The 18,769-nt window shown below is 50.3% G+C and overlaps 1 protein-coding gene across 1 annotated transcript; it reads left to right on the top strand.

Annotated features, from left to right (window-relative positions):
• The first annotated feature begins 10,187 nt into the window (after positions 1 to 10,187).
• LOC115657092 (START domain-containing protein 10-like) lies at positions 10,188 to 15,736 on the top strand. The gene is made up of 6 exons (XM_030574365.1): positions 10,188 to 10,448; positions 12,651 to 12,798; positions 13,263 to 13,366; positions 14,127 to 14,244; positions 14,550 to 14,602; positions 15,427 to 15,736. The coding sequence occupies exons 1-6, from the start codon at positions 10,203 to 10,205 to the stop codon at positions 15,646 to 15,648; spliced, it is 891 nt and encodes a 296-aa protein (XP_030430225.1). The 5' UTR covers positions 10,188 to 10,202; the 3' UTR covers positions 15,649 to 15,736.
• Positions 15,737 to 18,769: the final 3,033 nt, after the last annotated feature.

Here is an 18,769-nt window from a genome sequence, read left to right as displayed (position 1 = left end):
TTGTCAAAGCATGGCCTGTGTGTCACTAATATGCCTTTTGGTGTCACTATGAAATTCCATTCAAATTTGATCAAATTATAAGACTTTGAAAAACTGCAGTTTGCACATGCTTGGTACAGAGTACAGACTTAGATTTTTAGCAGGTAAGACTCCAACTGCACTAGGCATTCTCAAACCTGAGGTTCAGTGAGATTTTCCCTATAATTGGAGTTCTCGATTGATGCAGACCTGGCTAGATCCAGGCACACCTACTGAGAGCAGGGAGCCTCTCTCCCTCTCATATTAACCCCCTCTGCTGATCTCAGGTGGCAGAGAGGAGGAAATGAACTGACTCAAATATAGAGGGAACAAGTGTGAGAGCTGGGGGTGACTAGGACTAGTTGAGCAAGAAGAGTGGGATAAGGAGTTGGGACCACTTGCTAGGCAAGAAGACAGGCTGGAATAAGATGTCTGAGGAGCAGAGACAGAGATGAGCCAGGGATGGAAATGAGACAGGACTGGGCAGAAGAGTCTGTGCCCACTAGAACACTCCCTTTCCAAAGCCTGAAATAGAACCCAACATTCCCAGGTCTTACCATCCCTCTTATCAGCAAATATCTGTTAAACCCACTGACACAACATCCCATTCCCTTCTAGCCCTAGTCCACATAGAGGATGACAGCCTACTACTGCCATCAGTTCTTTTGTCAACTCAAATGTCTGTGTGGTGGATCTAAAGGTTCCAAATCTGTTGATGACCCATATAGGTGTTAATATGATGCCACATGATGATTTTTTCTTTTTCAGTTTGCTTTTTTTAAAGTCTAAGAAGTTACCCACAAAAGTATTAAAAGAACATTAGTAAGCTTGCAAAGTCCAGCACTCAAAAGTTAGGAAATGCTTGTGTAACCTTAATTCAGCCCCCTTTTATCTGTGCATCATGATACAATCTAATTACATGATCACATATTATGCTTTCCACAGGACCCCTGCCTCATTCAGTGCACAGGCTGTTCCTGTTCTGGGGCAAATTAGGATTGTGTAGTGAAGGAGACTTGTCTGAAGGACTCTTATTTGTTGCAGAAGTTGGAAAGTATTACTTACTGTGGTTGGAGAGAGATAGCAGGCTTAACCCAGCCGTCACCTGAGTGAGAGTGGCCATGGAACCCAGGCCATAATTAAATACTGGGCACGACAACTGAAAAAACAGGGATGGAAGTGAAGTTCAAAGGCCAAAAATCAGAACCAACTAGGGGACACGAAGCAGAGAACCCCTGACAGCATCCACTGCTCCTCAAAGGTGCCTAGAAAGTCAGTGGAACTCTGCTTGGAGATAGGACTTCACCGAGCACCCTGCTCCATCCAGCTTCCTCCTGGAGTGATAGATGGCCATCTTCGCCAGCACCAGGAGAAAATTGACGAGGACATCTTGCAGCTTTGTTGCCATGGACGACGTGTGCAGCGATAAGGAGGTGCATGGAGAAGTGCAACCAAAACCTCTTACAGAGGTTCTGGAGGAGCCAGAAGAGGGGTTGCAATCTGACACATTAGGTAGATATATGTCCAGGGTGTCCTCACTACAGAAAGGACAGGTGTTATGAGACTGTGAGCTGTGTTAGGCACATACCCATACTGATGGATCCTTGGAGGAGCTGTCAACTGCTATCCCCAGCAGTCCATGAACCCAGAGTGAGGTACAGGCTGGCCAACCAGGGTACCTCGTCCTCCTCAGGTGCCAGTAGGACCCATCAGTTAGGGTTGGGGTGGGACATGAGGGCAAGGAAGTGGATGGTGTGAAATATGAGCACATACAGACGTTTCTGGGCACAATGTGGAGATGGACCACCTGGCCCTTATTCAGCCAACATAGGGGATTGAGGTGTACAGAGGTTTGTGGGACAGGGGTCCACTGAGTTCTGGAGGGCCAGGGGGGAGCAGAGAGGACTTGCTTGAGAAAAGTGAGAGGAAACAGGAGGCAAGGATGGTTTCACCTCCTGGCATACCCAGGGGGGAAATGCAGGTGGGCGGCCCATCTGCTGGCTGAGCACCATAGGGGCACCTAGTCCCTCCATTTGTTGGCCAGGAGGGCTCCAATTCTGGTGGCACCAGCCAGGACCAAACCTCTGATGCACCAAGGGGGACTCTACCACCTGCACAAAGAAATGGGGGTTGCGTAGCAGGGGTTCTATGAGGAGATCTTTCCACTCAATGGCCACTATGGACCTGGTTGCTGAAACTAGCTTCTGGGTCCTGATAAAAGACTGGCAGCTCAGAGAAGTCTCACTGGAGACAAAAGAGCTGCTGGTTGTATTGGAGGTGAAGGAGGAAGGCATGCATCAGCACACTGTATGCCAGCCTACCTGCATTACCATAATCTCTGCAGGTGGAAGGCGTGGACCTGGCTACAGTTGCATACCAGGCCCTGTCTGCCCTCCCCCAGATGGAGGCTTAGGACACCTGCAGAGAGCCAATGCAACCCTGGCCAGAAAAACTCCAGAATCTTTTGCTGGAGGCTGGCCAGGGTCCCTGGAGGTTGGCTCAGGGTGTTGAGCTGGTGCCAGAGCATGGACTGGACTAGCTGCTTGATCACCAACATCAGCTCCCGCACCTGAAGGGAAAGGCACTGGAGCAGCTCTGTCCATCTCCACAACCCGTGTCACATTCTGGTCTCTAGGTCAATCCAATTCTCCAGCAGGGAGGGACCAGTGGCAGTACGGTGATACCAACACAGAGCAGTAGACCCTACAGCTGGCACAGTATGGGTGGGAGCGAGCCTACCTGCTACCTGTCCCTGACTATTTAGACCAGAGCTCTACTCTGTTGACCTGGGCAAAGGAGGCTGCCAAATAAATGTTTGGCATGCCTCCACCCGTGCTAGGTCTCCTGGGTCCTTAACCACAAGAAATACATTTTTGGCATATGCCAACAGGCATATGCAAATCCAGCTCCTGAAACACCAACCCAGTCATCCTCTTGCAGGGCAGGTGGAGGAATGGTTCAATAGCACTGGTATAGAGCTGGCCGGACAGTGGGTGATGGAGGCAAGCAGGGCCAAGAGGCCGTGGGAGGCAAGAAACAAACAGTGAAGGAAAGGGCCTGGGCATGGAACAAACAGCAAAGGTTGGGGCTTGGGCAACCTAGGGAAGGCAGGCAGGCAAACAGATGGGGGTCCTGGGCAAGGCAGGGGAGGCAAGTAACAAACAAAGGGGAAGCCCATAACAAATGGAAAGGAAATGAACTGCAATGAGAGGAGGACCATACAAGATGGGAGGCTGCAGTGAACTGCATGGGGGAAGGGAACAGGTGAAATGGAGGTGGGGGAGCAATAAACTGTAAGTGAGATTGGGGCCTTGTGAGATGTGGGAGTGAGGGGTTGCAAACCATGAGAGGGAGGACTGGTGGGCAGGCAGGAGGAGGAGGCCCACCAGCCCAACGCAAACTGAGGAGAAGGGAAGTGAGGGAAAGTCGAAGGGGGCATGTGTACCCACACGTGCTTGCAAAATTAGGGTCTTTGCTACAGCAACTGCACCCACATAGTCACCGGTGTGCAGGGAATGAGGCAAAGGAAGAACAGTGTCATGGTTAAATCAGTTGAATGCTGCCCCTGGGAAATGGATTCTATCCCTGCCACTGCTGCAGAGTTCTTATGTGATGCAGATGCTGGCAAGCCACTTAAACCAAACTTTTCACAAGTTGTCACTAATTGTGTGTTCTTAATTTTCTAGTGCCCGACTTGATACCTCATTTGCAAAAGGGCTGAGCACTCACAACTCCAACTGAAGTCAATGGGAGCTGTTCTTTGAACATATAAAATGCTATATAATGCTAAGTACAGTACTTTGAAAAATCAGCTCCTAGGAATCTCAAACTGGGCACCCAAAATAAGTGAGCACCTTTGATTTTAATCTCTTTGTGCCTCACTTCCCCGTGTGAAAAAGTGGGATAATATGCACTTGTGAGGTTTGTGAAAATGAATGTATTAATAGTTGTGAAGCACTTAGATACTATAGAGGGAAGTGCATAAAAAAAGCCTCAGAAGAAATTTTTAAAATCAGTCTTGTGAGCAGATTTTGAATAGTTTGCAGTAAATAAGGCCTGGAGTCACGTATTGAACAATGTGGAGAAAACAAAATGCTGAATCGATAAATGAGCTCTGTGCAATAGCATAGAATGAGGCAGGTTCCTGTTGAAAATATAGTATTTGATCATGTAATGTAATGCATACGTACAAGGGGACTGAATTAAGGTGGTACAAAGGGAGAGCTGGTGGGGTGCACAAGCAATCTTAATTGTGGTCTTTTCTGACTACAGAGTACTTGACTTTACAATCTTAAGAATGTTCTTTTAGTGTTTTGGGTGTGTGTTTTGTTTTGTTTTTGTAATTGCAAACCATTAGTTCTTATGAACTGGCCTCCTCCTTGCTCACGCACAGAGGAGAGAACAAGAACTGAAACATACTTTCTTTGTGTCAGTCTCCACACCAGGAACAAGTATGAGTAAGGAATTTTCTCAAAGCATAAGTAATTCTCCTCTTTAAAGGGGAAGAAGAAAAAGTGTGCTTAACCTGAGATGTGAAAAGTGTGAGTGAGAAAGCAGCCTGCGGCCTTGGCTACACTGGAGAGTTGCAGCACTGTAAACCCACCACCAGTGCTGCAACTTACCGTCCACACTTGCAAGGCACATACAGCGCTGCATCTCCCTGATTGCAGCACTGGCTGTACTCCTGCTCTGCTTGGGGTATAAGGATTGCAGCGCTGGTGATGCAGCGCTGCTCCGCAAGTGTGGCCACCAAAAGCGCTGTAATTGGCCTCCGAGGTATTTGGAGGTATCCCATACTGCCTGTTCAGCCACTCTGCTCATCAGTTCGCACTCTACTGCCCTGGCCTCAGGTGACCCACCCTTTAAATGCCCTGGGAATTTTAAAAATCCCCTTCCTGTTTGCTCAGCCAGGTGTGGAGTGCAATCAGTGAATCTTTCCAGGTGACCATGCCTCCACGCGCCAAACGAGCCGCAGCATGGAGCAATGGCGAGTTGCTGGACCTCATCAGTGTTTGGGGTGAGGAAGCTGTGTAGTCACAGCTGCGCTCCAGCCGTAGGAATTACAATACCTATGGGCAGATCTCAAGGGCCATGCTGGAAAGGGGCCATGACCGGGACGCGGTGCAGTGCAGGGTTAAAGTAAAGAAGCTGCGGAGTGCCTATTGCAAAGCCCACGAGGGAAACCGCCACTCAGGTGTTGCCCCCACGACCTGCCGTTTTTACAAGGAGCTGGACGCGATACTTGGGGGTGACCCCACTGCCAATCCAACAACCACGATGGACACTTCAGAGCGGGAGGGGAAGGGGAGGAGGGGGGGAGGAAACCGAGATTGAGAGTACTGGGGTCAGGGGAGACACCCCGGAGTCCCAGGAGGCATGCAGCCAGGAGCTCTTCCCAAGCCAGGAAGAAGGTAGCCAGTCGCAGCAGCTGGAACTAGTTGGTGAAGGATAAGCAGAGGAGTGGGTTCCCAGTAAGCAGCTTTTAGTTTCAGGATGGAAATGTTTTGGGGGAGGGTTATGGCTGCCTGCATGTATGCCTAGATGTGGAATAGCCCATTGACGTGGTCTATCACGTCACGGTAATTGGCCTCGGTAATCTCTTCAAAAGTTTCAGCCAGAGCGTGGGTAATGCGCTTGTGCAAGTTTATAGGGAGAGCCACTGTGGTCCTTGTCCCAGTCAGGCTAACGCGTCCATGCCACTGTGCCGTGAGGGGTGGGGGGACCATTGCTGCACACAGGCAAGCAGCATAAGGGCTGGGCGGAATCCACATTGCTGTAGAAGACCCTCCCGCTCTTCCCAGGTGACCCGCAGCAGCGAGATATCTTCCAGGATTAACTCCTGTGGAAAATGTTGGGAGAGTGTTCAGTGTAGGTGCTCCCTGCAGCAGTTTGCTTTCCCCAACACACACAAAACTCTGCACATCCCTGAAGCAATCAGTCCCCCTTACTCACCATTTCCTGCCTCCTGTGGGTTAGGTGCGCTCTGTTTGGTATGGGGAAAGTATGCTAAAGTGAAGACTGTAAACTCCTTCACTGTGTGGGAATAACTGTCTGGGTGAGATTATAAACAATGCAGCCTGTGTCCTGTTTTAACTGTTGCCATTTTTGTCTTTCAAACTGTCCTTGACTACTGGACTGCCCGTATCATCCACTGGGTAGAGGCTACAAAACCTCAGGAAGAAGCCGCGAAAAAGCAAAGACGACATGCTTAAAGCAGTTATGGATCACTCTGCCAGAGAGAGTAAAAAACTGCAGGACTGGAGACAAAGGGAAAGCAGGCTCCGCCAGAGAAACGCAGCGGCTAAGAAGAAAAGCACAAAGCAGCTGATAAGCATCCTGGCGCGCCAAACGGACTGTATCCAGTCACTCTTAGCCATACTGGCAGAGCACTACCGTGCCGCCCCACCCCTCGCCGTCCCAAAGCTCTTTCCCTTGTGCCCCAATGTCAGCTCGAAACCCCCTTCCCCAGCATCCAGATTCTTACCACCACCAGCTGCCCCCAACATCTGTACGTTCACCAACCAGCCCTGAGAACTACGACTCTTACCCTCTGCACTCAACCCCCATCACAATGCAGTATTTTCATCCTGAAGTGCAGCAGTCATTGCACAGCACTCCAGACAGGACATATTCAAACCTGTGACTGTACAGTTCACCACTCCACCCCCCTGCCCTTTTAGGTTCCCAAAATGTTGTGTGTCTGTCAAGAAAGTTATTTTCTTTTCAATAAATGAATTCTTGTCTTTGAGAGCAGTCTTTATTATTGCAGAAAGTGAAAGAAACATGCACTGCAAATCATTTTAGGAAAAACAGATTCCTACTATTGTAACCACTGCACTTCATTCCCGTGCAAGGCACCAAACATTACTGTTGGTTTTCAGCCTCGAATTCCTCCCTCAAGGCATCCCTAATCCTTGAAGCCCTGTGCTGGGCCTCTCTAGTAGCCCTGCTCTCTGGCTGTGCAAATTCAGCCTCCAGGCGTTGAACCTCGGAGGTCCTTTCCTGACTGAATGTTTCACCCTTCCCTTCACAAATATTACAGAGGGTACAGCACGCGGATATAACCGCAGGGATGCTGCTTTCCCCCAAGTCTAGCTTCCCATACAGAGATCTCCAGCGCCCTTTTAAATGGCCAAAAACACACTCCACAGTCATTCTGCACCGGCTCAGCCTGTAGTTGAACCGGTCCTTGCTCCTGTCAAGCGTCTCTGTATACGGTTTCATGAGCCAAGGCATTAATGGGTAAGCGGGGTCTCCAAGGATCACAATGGGCATTTCTACATCCCCTACTGTGATCTTCCGGTCTGGGAAAAAAGTCCCGGCCTGCATCTTCCTGAACAGGCCAGTGTTCCGAAAGATGTGTGCATCATGCACCTTTCCAGGTCAGCCTGTGTTAATGTCAATGAAACACCCACGGTGATCCACAAGCGTCTGGAGAACCATAGAGAAATATTCCTTCCAATTAATGTACTCGTATACCAGGTGGGGTGGTGCCAGAATAGGAATATGCGTCTCATCTATCGCGCCTCCACAGTTAGGGAAACCCATTTGTGCAAAGCCATCCAGAGTCACGGTTCTTCTTAGCAGGATGCGATTAATGGCCCTGCAAACTTGCATCAACACGACTCCAACGGTCGACTTTTCCACTCCAAACTGGTTCACGACCGATCGGCAGCTGTCTGGAGTTGCCAGCTTCCAGATTGTAATAGCCACCCGCTTCTCCACCGGCAGGGCAGCTCTCAATCTCGTGTCCTTGCGCTGCAGGGTGGGGGCGAGGTCCTCACACAATCCCATGAAAGTGGCTTTTCTCATCCAAAAGTTATGCAGCCACTGCTCATCATCCCAGACTTCCATGACGATGTGATCCCACCACTCAGTGCTTGTTTCCCGAGCCCCAAAAAGGCGTTCCACGGTGCTGAGCATTTCCGCGAATGCCACAAGCAATTTAGTGTCACATGCGTCAGGTGACTCGATATCATCGTCGGACTTCTCACTATCACTTTGGAGCTGAAGGAATAGCTCAACTGCCAAACTTGATGTGCTGGCGACACTCGTCAGCAAAGTCCTCAGCAGCTCAGGCTCAATTTCCCACAGAAATCGTGCTGCACAGAAACCGTTGGGAGACTCACAATGGCACCAAACGTGGATGGAAAAACTGTGACTGCTGGGATGTGAAGCGATGCACCACAGGGCATTGCGACAGGAAGCGGAATGACCCGCACCCTTCCATCCCCTTCCCAGAACTCACGGCGCCAAAATGGGACGAGGTGCTCTGTGGGATAGCTGCCCACAATGCACCACTCCCAACAGCACTGCAAATGCTGCAAATGTGGCCACACTGCAGCGCTGGTAGCTGTCAGTGTGGCCACACTCCAGCGCTTTCCCTACACAGCTGTACGAAGACAGCTGTAACTCCCAGTGCTGTACAGCTGTAAGTGTAGCCATGGCCTGTGACTGAGTCAGAAATGGACAATAAACCCACATGGGCTCATGGGGTAAAATAGCAAGTACCCGCATAGAGCCCTGTACTAGACCTTGTCTACACTAGAATTTACTTCAGTATAATTTACATGGCTCATCAGGGATGTGAATAATCCACACACCTCTGACCAGCCTAAGCGCCAGTGTTGATCAGCAGACAAGCTTCTAGTGCAGATGTAACCTGAGATGAACAAAGAACATCTTGTTCTGACTTGCTCTGCAATCCCTTTGATTCCAGTGAGGTTAGATGGGAGTGTAACTCAGGGCAAGATTTAGCCTGTTGTCTGTGTCTTAACTTTGGTGACATCAGTACAGCTTCTTGTGTCAAAAAGGGTTTTAAACTTAAACTGGGCACCTCCTCTCTTCCCCAGTGGTGGGTAACTCCAGGGCACTGAATCGAATGAGTCTCACTGGCATGGGACAGTAGGGGCCAGACTGGTTGTGTACCAATGCCTAGACGCTGGTCTTAGCGCCAAAGGTGGTGCGGCTACATTTCAATCCTGCATGTAGTGATGCCTTTCTAATGCTATTATTCTTTTCAGCTCTGCCAAGGGCACCCTTCCCTAGCGCTGAGTACCCACTCCCTACATGAAGAGTTACAACACAGACAGCTAAGGCTATTTTATCATCTTGCTCCAATCAGGCCAGCTACTCCCTCATCACTAGAATGTCTGCAGCTAATGGACTTCAGAGATTGCAGCCTTGTGGGCCAGCTCCGCACCCTGGTTGTGGTTAAGGTTGCCAGGTGTCTGGTTTTCAACTGGAACACCTGGTTGAAAAGGGACCCTGGTGGTTCTGGTCAGCAACACTCTGACCATTAAAAAACTGGTTGGCAGTGTGGCAGTGCAGGCAGGCAGGCTCCCTGTCTGGCTCTTGAAAAGCGGCAACATGTCCCTTGGGCTCTACATGCTGCCCCCAACCTGAGTGCTGGCTCCACAGCTTCCATTGGCTGGGAAACGCAGGGCAGCTTGAGGAGCCTCCTGGCTGACTCTCTGCCTAGGAGCTGGAGCCACATGTTGCCACTTCCCTGGAGCTGTCTGAAGTCAGCGCTTCCTGGAACCCGCATCTCAAGCCGCCAGCTGAGCCCCCTCCTGCACGCTGAACCCCCTCATCCCCAGCCCTGCCCCGAGCCTGCACCCCAGCTGGAGCCCCCCCAGGTCCCCTGCCCCAGCCCCAGCCCGGAGAGAACCAGCCAGGGACGGAGGTGAAGAGTGAGGGAGGGAGGGAGGGGCCTCGGAGAAGGGGCGGGGCAGGGGGCGGCCGGATAGGCCACGCGGCGGCACAGGCCTGCTCCTCGCAGGGGCCCCCCCGCTCCCCAGCTGTTCCGCCTGGAGCCAATCCCCACCAGACACTCCATCCTAACAGCCAATCCGAGCCCGAGCCCTCCCCCAGCTCCTGGCCACGTGGGGCGCGGCCTGTTTCATACTGTATCTAATTCCGAACCCGCCATTGATTTTTAAAATTTCACCAGTCACGCGGCGGCAGATGTGTTCCGCGGGGGGGGGGGGGGGGGGGAAGCAGCCCAACCAGGAAAAGAAGCCGCGGACATCGCGGCCAATCAGCGGGTAGGGCGGGGCGCACCTGGCCGGAATCGTTGGCTGATTGGCGGCTGGTTCAACGAGGCGAAGCCAATGAGGAGCGGGGACGAGCTGGGCGAACCTGATAGGGGCGGGGCGGGGCGAGAGCTATCACGCCAACTGCGTATGGGGCCGCGAGCGGGTGGGGCTTTGCCGGCACCTGTGTTCACCCGTCCGGCGCCTTCCGCTGCTGACCTTGCCGGCTCCCCAGCGCCAATGGAGCCTGTGCAGGTGCCCGACGCCGACGCCTTCCGGGCCTTCCAGGCTCAGTGCGAGGCAGAGCGCGGCTGGCAGAGCAGATACAGCCGGGAGGGCGTCGGGGTGTGGGTGCAGCCGCCCCCGCCCGCCGGCCCCGCCGTGCACACCGTCAAGGTGAGCCGGGGGGTGGCAGGAGGGCAGGGCACGGAGTGTGGGGCACTTGCAGGAGCCTGGCGGCTGCTTTGCGCTGCCGGATCTCCCCTGGGAGCGGGGCTCGCTGTGGGAGCTGTTGGATGGCATCACGCCCAGATCTAGCACCGCAGGCTCCACTCACCCTGAGTTTGACTATTTGTAGTCCCGGTTCAATATCGCAAACAGAGGTGTAATGTGGGGGGGAAGTTGGGGATCGTGTCACGTGGAGATAGAAACTAGGCATAAGAGAAGTTGCTGGGCTCCCGCCCCAGAAAGTGCTTAGCCAGTGCATGTGCCAGAATTAGAGTAACTGATTAACTCTAAAATAAGTAGTGGAACCCATTTGTGCTAATTGTCACCATCTTGTATGGCTTTGGTGTCTCTGTTTCCTGATATTCTATTCACACGGCCCTTGTCTTTGCCATGTGACACATCTGTGACCCAGAGGCACTTGTCACTCCAGTATCTGGGTCCCAGGAATCTGATGTGAACTTCCCAAGAAAGTAGCAAGTGAGATGCATTAATTATTCTTCATATCAAGTCATCTGCCCTGGTGATAGCGTTCCCCACAGGAGTCTTCTTTGCCCATGTGGTATAGAACAACATAGTGCGTGGTTGTGGAGTTGCACCAGCCTTGAGAGTGCAGCCTGAGTTATGCTTTCTCTGTAAATCATTGACTTATAGGCTTTGGCTCTACTGGAGAGTTGCAGCACTGGTAGTGGCTTTACAACGCTGCAACTTACTCGCCATCCACACTGGCAAGGCATATGCAGTGCTGTATCTCCCTGGCTACAGCGCTGGTTGTACTCCACGTAGGTGAGAGGAATAAAGAGAACAGCGCTGGTGCTGCAGTGATTAATCTTACCATGCTGTAACTCACCTTTGGAATTTTCCCATAATGCTTTTAACTAAAGAACTCTCTTTGTTTTGTTATGATGCCTCTTTGTTTTGTTGTGAACTCGGGGCTCCTGGACCTGCTTATCTAAAGAACAAACACAGCTACTGTTTGCTCGAGCAGAGGCAGGCAGGGAATGTCCACAGCTAGTGTTTGCTTGAGGAGAGAAACAGCACCAGGGGGAGGGAGTCTGTGGGACCAGCTGCTTATCTGGTCTGAAGGCTATTTGCATTTAAGAGTGAATGAGAGAGGGGTGGGGGGAAGTAATCAGAATTTGCAAGGCAGGGAGCTGACATGGTGTCAGCTCCAAAAATCCACTCTCTCTGTCTCTCTCACGCTCCCTGTCACACTCCACCCCACCTCCCCTCTTTTGAAAAGCACATTGCAGCCACTTGAACGCTGGGATAGCTGCCCAGTGGCCACACTGCAGCGCTGGTAGCTGTCAGTGAGGCCACGCTGCAGCGCTTTCCCTGTACAGCTGCAAGTGTAGCCAAACCCTTATATTGACAAACACCACTGTAAGTGGCTGAAGTCTGGTACAGGGTGATGAGATAGGAACTAGAGTTGCAGCTTCTCTGAACCAGTAACAGGAAAGCTTTTCTTTCTGGGATCTCACAGACCTGTTGTTTGCCCCTGAATTCTGGTCAGCCACAAGCCATTGAGCGGGCCTACTGTGCATCTCCACACTGGAGTCCTCTGTGTAAGATTTGATACTTCCACTGTCTGCCTGGTTGCTTCTATCTGGAGATTGGAACATAGTGTCCAGCTCTGACTTGCTCTGCTTGCATACTTCCCTTCTCCATTCTTCTGCACCAGCATGTGTGGTGGTACCTTAGTTATGGAAGCCTCTGCCATGTGCTTCTTGTTCATGATTCTGGTTGTTGTGTGGACTGGGATTTGCCTAGTTACAGGATAGGGCTTTTAACAGTGATCTGTTAGCATTTCTCTGCTGAATGTTTCAAGGGCAATAAGTATTGTTACTTTGGAATGGATTCTTTGTCCTTATCTCTGTTTTTGATCTTAGGTGAGTTGCTTCCCTCTCTGATCATCATATCAGCCTGCTGTGAGGGGAAATTTGCAAAGTGTTTTGAGTAGAGGGTTCCTGTGATTTGTAAAGGGGTAATGTTAGCCTGGCTGACACACTTCCCCACAAGTAGGAGGCCAGCTGAGGATGAGGAGCTCTTCCCTATACATGGATCAAGTCAGCTACTCCAATCAGTAGTATGAGGGTGGGGCCAGCCAACCAGCTAGTGATCTGACTGTGGTTGTGGTCCTACTCCTGCCTGCAGTGCTGCATTGACATCCAAGATGTGCCAGCGGAGACGGTATATGATGTGCTGCATGACATTGAGTATCGCAGGAAATGGGACATGAACGTCATTGACACACATGACATTGCCCGGCTTGCCACCAATGCTGATGTCGGCTACTACTCCTGTGAGTGATGGCTTGGGGGCTGCTCTGCTTGGCTGAGTGCGGCAGGATGTGCGATCAACCCCAGAGAATTGAAATCCTGAGTTAAACAAGTGCAGGGATCATCCAGTTTCCTTGAGTAGGAAGGAGCAAAGAGTGAACCCATTCTGTATGCCCTGAATAGATACCATCTAGTCAGCAGTAGGACAAGCTTCCCATGCCTCAGCCCACTGGACTTTCTAACAGGAGAGGGGAGTTCAGCCCCCTGGGTTCATTTCATCCTTGGCACATCTGTTGAGGCTGCTAATGGAAAGATCAGCTGGGCTCTTAAGAGATATGGGGAGGCATTGGTGGCAGGATACAGAGAGATCACAAACCTCATCTGAGGGTGAGTGCAGGCAAGGTAGAACACACCCCCTAGTGTGACTGCACTTCCTGCAACTCTTATCACTGGTGAGTTGAAGAGACTTTGCTTCCTTCTTGGCTAGGGAAGTGTCCAAAGCCCTTAAAGAACAGAGATGTGGTGACACTGCGATCCTGGCAGGTTGTGGATAAATCTTACATGATCATCAACTTCTCTGTCAAACACCCGGTGAGTCAGGGGGAGGGAAGAGTTTAATTACATGGCCCCATGCTCCCATGGAAATCTCAGTAGTGCCTTCTCAATGCCTCCTTGATGAATGACTCCACCCCACAGCTGCAGTCATGAGCTGGGTGGAGTTTGTCCGGATTACAAGTTAAGGATGCTCTGAGCAGAATGTGATTTTGGCTCTTATTAACCTGAGCTACATTTTTTTATCTACCACCCCTTACTGATGCCTTAGGCCTGGTCTACACTGCCGGGGGGGCGGGGAAATCGATCTAAGATGCGTTGACTTCAGCTACCCTATTTTTGTAGCTGAAGTCGACGCATCTTAGATCGAATTAAAATTACGTACTTCGCATCCTCGCAGCGCTGGATCAATGGCTGCAGCTCCCCCGTCAACTTTGCTTCTGTCTCTTGCACTGCTGGAGTTCAGCAGTTGACAGGAGAGTGATTGGGGATTGATTTATCACATTTACATCACATGTAGTGTAGACATGATAAATAAATCCCCGGTAGACCGATTGCTACCCGCCAATCCGGCGGGTATTGTGGACATACCCTTAGAGTGTATGTAGCCAGTCCTTGTGTCCCTTTGGGTGTGCAGGGACCTTCTATTATTGTGGGATATGTATTGCACAGCTAACTCTTTACAGACTAGGTACCGTGTCTGAGCCTCTAGATTAGTCCCATTGCCCTGTGTGTATAACACTAAGTCTGAGAGAGAGTCCAGGGAAGGTGACAGAGTTTGTCTGATTTCACCACACAGCAATATCCTCCCCGAAAGGACCTGGTAAGGGCTGTTTCTATCTTGGCGGGGTACTTGGTGCAGTCGACTGGACCAAACAGCTGCACCTTGACTTACCTGGCTCAGGTGGACCCCAAAGGTGAGTCTGGCTCTGTATCCCTTGTGGGTGTGCAAGAGGATAAGGCAACTTCGGGTTTAGGTGAACAGACATTCTACTCCCTTATACAGGGCATAAATTGTATTGCTTTCTTTCCACACATTTCCCTCCTAGGCATCCATCTAGGATCACTTTGCAACTTGCCATGGAGATGATCTTGCAGCTTCACAATTGTACCCTGGTGAGGGGCTGGAGCATTGCGTGCAGTTGCACCCTGGCACAAATGCATTTTTCTGCCATGGCTCGCTAATTATTCTATTTCTTCACCTTTCTTTCTTATGCATTAGGGAAACTGCCAAAGTGGGTTGTGAATAAAGCTTCCCAGTACCTGGCACCAAGGGTGAGTGAAGGAGCTCCTGAGCAGTGGGTAATAAGGATCAACCATTGTTCATGGTTAGAGGAAAGGGCTGGCAGTTAGTGGAGATCTAACGTGTCCTTAGACTTTCCAGCCCCTCCAACTTCCTGGTACAGACCTGAGCAGTAATGAGAATGGGGGCATCCTAGGTATCTTTGGATTTGATACTAGAATGTGCTGGACCAGTTAGTCCAACATCTGACAATGACCGACCTCTGATACATCAGAGAGGTGAAAAACCTGTGCATAATGCTTTGTCTTGGGGCCCCCAGCTTGTGACCACTGGATTCTGCATTCTGAGGTTCGGCATCCTCTGAGCTCTTGGAGTAGTGGGGAAGGCACAGGTCAGGATTGCAGGGCATAACTGTGGGGGAATCTATTTGGCATGAGGTGTAGTTGAGACGCAAGATGGCAGCATGGGTCAGCATTCTGGGTTCTGTCCCCAGCTCTGTCCTTGGACTTGACCAAGGTGTCACAGTGACTTTTTGGCTCAGCCACCCATTTCTCTATCTGTAAAATGGGGCTAATAGTTGTCTGCCTCCTAGAGGAGAAGCAGCTGAAGCACAATGAGATCCTTTGATCTATTGAAGATACTGATTGCTTATCCAACAAATGGAAAATGCTCCTGTATGGAATTATACAGTATGTCTCTCCATGCGCTCAGGTCTGCCCCCTCTACCTGGCTCAGGTAACTGCACAGCACCCACCCTTTCCCAAGCATTAAGTACATAAGAAAATGCAGGGGGTCTGGTAGTGGTCAGATTCTAGGCTGCTTCCATTTTCTTGGTCCCCTTTTCTGCTTTCTTCAGATGCTGAAGAAGATGCAAAAGGCCTGCTTGAAATACCCCTCCTGGAAACAGCAGCACAATGTCAGTGTGAAGCCCTGGCTGTATCCTGAGCAGAACAAGCTCCCCACCATGATGCTGTCAGACCTGGCACTCCAGCATGCTGCCTCTCTGGAGAACATTGATGAGAGCAGCCTGTCAGAGGTGAAGGACGAGAGGGGAGACCACAGTGGCTCTGAGAACTGATGCTGCTTGGTTCTTTTCCACGAGCAACACTGGACTGTGTTTGGACTCTTCCTGACAGTTTTACATTAAAGGGGGAAATGTATTTTTATGCCCAGGGTTTGTAGTTCTTCCCGTCATGAGCCAATAGACCATGTTTAGGTCTCAAGCATAGAGGGGTGTCCGTTCCCATCAGGATGGGAACAGAGGACAGTGGCTGTGTGGGGAGCTTGGAGCACCTGGGGCCCGTTGTGCTGAGACAGCTATCGCAGTGAGCAGGGTAAATCTTGGGGAAATTTATCAGTGACGTCTGATAGGATGGTATGAATTTCTTCTGCTCGATGATCCTTTCTGTACTATGACAGGTTTCAGAGTAGCAGCTGTGTTAGTCTCCACGGTGCCACAAGTACTCCTGTTCTTTTTGCAGATACAGACTAACAAATTTATTTGAGCATAAGTTTTCGTGGGCTACAGCCCACTTCTTCGGATGCATAGAATGGAACAGAGTAAGGAGATATATATGCATACAGAACACGAAAAGGCGGAAGTAGCCATACCAACTCTAAGAGGCTAATTAATGTCATCTTAATTAGCCTCTTAGAGTTGGTATGGCTACTTCTGCCTTTTCATGTTCTGTATGCATATATATCTCCTTACTCTGTTCGCTTCTATGCATCCAAAGAAGCGGGCTGTAGCCCACGAAAGCTTATGCTCAAATAAATGTTAGAAATACTTGGGGCACCTTAGAGACAGTTTCTGTACTGTGACCAAGACCTGTTGCTTCATATGAAGGTAAAAATATCCATAATGTATCTGGCCAACTGTGCTGCGCTGCCTCTTGGTGGGAGTTGCTCCCTGAAGTGCTAATGCTGCCCCAGTCTGAGAGTTTTTGCCTGTGTATTCTGAGAGCCATTAAGAACTGGATAGCATTAGACTACATACCCTCTTATAGAAATGGGCAACAGGGGTAAGTTTGGGAAGGATAGACATCCCTACCACCTGAGGCACTTCTAGGGAGAGAGGAGAACCCTGTTTGCCTGTTCGGAGTTCATGTGATGCTCCCTGACAGAGCTGAGAAATTCAACTCCAGTGCAGGAGGGAGTAGCGTGCCCCAGAAGGCCTTAAAGACTGACCCAAGTTTATTATTGCCGTAACTCGGGATGTCACCCTATTTCCCCAGGGCTGAACTTGACCCCAGCAAAGCAGGCTTGTATTGAATGGGGTGATGTGATAGGTAGCTGGAAAGGGACAGATGCAAATAAGTCTCAAGGGAGCAGATTGGCTTTATCATCAAGGTGACAGGAAATTACCTTGGAGTGGTAAGAACTGGGCTGCCAAATGATTTTAAAAAAAAAAATCACAATCATGAGATTAAAAGTCATGATTAATTGCAGTTTTAATCACCCTGTTAAACAGAATACCATTTATTTACATATTTTTTTGCCAATAGTTTGTTTGGTGTGTATTGGAAGAACAGTCTCTTTCAGCATAGCACTTTGCAGCCAGCAGCAGCTGTTGTCAGCAGCACTCACTTCTGAGCCACCAGCAGCAGCAAAGTTCCCCCCGTTCCCTGGACTCAGCTCAGTGGTGACTGGCTACATGGGCAAGGGGAGGGAAATACCCCAGCATCAGCCTCCATACCCCACTCTGCACAGGAGGCTGGCTCCCAGTCAGGAGCAGCTTGGCCAGGGGCAGAGAGGTGGGAGCCACAGTGGAGAATGGTGGCAGAGGCATGCAGCAGCACCCCTGAGCAAGGTGCCTTGAGCAGTGGCCCCCCCTTGCCCAGCTGGCACCTCCCTACCTGGGCACCACTGAGTCCCATCTGCAGAGAGATTAATGCTTACTAAAAGTGTTAATGTTTGAGTTAATTGTATGCATTAACTGAGACTAATTTACAGTTCTAGTAAGAACATAAGAATGGCCATACTGGTCAGACCAGAATCCATCTAGCCCAGTATCCTATCTTTTGATAGTGGCAGGTTCCCGAAGCTTCAGAGGGAGTGAACAGAACAAGGCAATTTATTGAGTGGTCCATCCCCTGTTGTCTAGTCCCACCTTCTAGCAGTCAGAGGTTTAGGGACATCTAGAGCATGGTAAGGTTGACTGAGTCCTGGAGCTGAGGTGTAAAATGAGCTAGTGCTGCACTTGAGGATCCTGCTCTTAACAAATAGGATGAGCAGCTTGAATGTTCAGTGAGAATTTTTAGGGTTTGTCTCTGTGGGTTTGTAGTCATCTGTGTGCAGGTAAGTTAGGGACAGTCCATGGGCCTCTGGCCATAGGCCCCTCAGTGGGCCTGATTGGAGTCTCCTGTTAAAAGACCTGATGCAAATACACTTGTTTGTGCTGAGCACTGCTCAATCCTGCCAGGCCTATTTGCTCACTGCACTCTCCATTCTGCAACACATGGTAGGTGTTGGCTCTGGGAGGCTGGGTGTGGAACTGCTCATTGAACTTTCCCCCAGGATGTTTGCTTGCTCAAGCAGGTGACACTGATGAAGCTAGAGAAACTAATCTTGAAGGCAGTTGTTGGATTTGTGGGATGTGAGATTGGCTTGTAATGATAAGACTTGTGTTCCTTCTCCAGCCAGTGGAACTCTGTCCATGAGTGTGCTATAAAGGCAGGTCAGTATGAGGGAAGGGCCTGGGCCCTCTGCACTACTTTCACCCCTCTCTGCTGTGGAGGTGCCTTGGGTTCCTTGTCCCCAAGGCATTATTCCTATTGGCAGCAGTTGGCCTGTAGCAGTGAGGCTGCCAGCTCATGTTAGGTTTTGATTGTTACTGAGATCAAGTCATTGTGTTAGTTCTGTCCTCAGTTTCACCTCCTTATTCCCTGGGTTGAATCCAAAGCACTGGGGGTGGGGAGAAGACTGTCTAACCCTGGCCTGTAGGTGCAAAAGCTGGGCCTAGAGCTGTCTTTTCCTGCAGTCTGACTCTTTTTGAAGAGACAGTCCCAGTGTTGCTAACAGCAGTGTTTACTAGAACTTCCAGCAGAAGTGAGTACACCAACTACCACGGGGGTGGGGTGGGGTGGGGTGGGGTGTGGAAATTAAGTGGCACATCCCAGACTCCTTGTCAAAGTCAAATTGACTCAGTTTGGCTTGACTTGCACTGCGGTTCCCACCTCTGGAACTGAACCAGTAATCAC

This window comes from Gopherus evgoodei, chromosome 9, assembly GCF_007399415.2.
Source record: "Gopherus evgoodei ecotype Sinaloan lineage chromosome 9, rGopEvg1_v1.p, whole genome shotgun sequence".
NCBI lineage: Eukaryota > Metazoa > Chordata > Testudines > Testudinidae > Gopherus > Gopherus evgoodei.
This window is presented reverse-complemented; position numbering and strand designations above follow the sequence as displayed.

Bases quoted from the DNA above. Each gene is read 5' to 3' on its own strand.
- LOC115657092 (XM_030574365.1), top strand. From the start codon at position 10,203: ATGGGGCCGCGAGCGGGTGGGGCTTTGCCGGCACCTGTGTTCACCCGT. The intron at 12,799-13,262 runs GTGAGTGATGGC...CTTCTTGGCTAG, and splicing joins TGATGTCGGCTACTACTCCT to GGAAGTGTCCAAAGCCCTTA. The intron at 14,603-15,426 runs GTGAGTGAAGGA...TGCTTTCTTCAG, and splicing joins CCCAGTACCTGGCACCAAGG to ATGCTGAAGAAGATGCAAAA.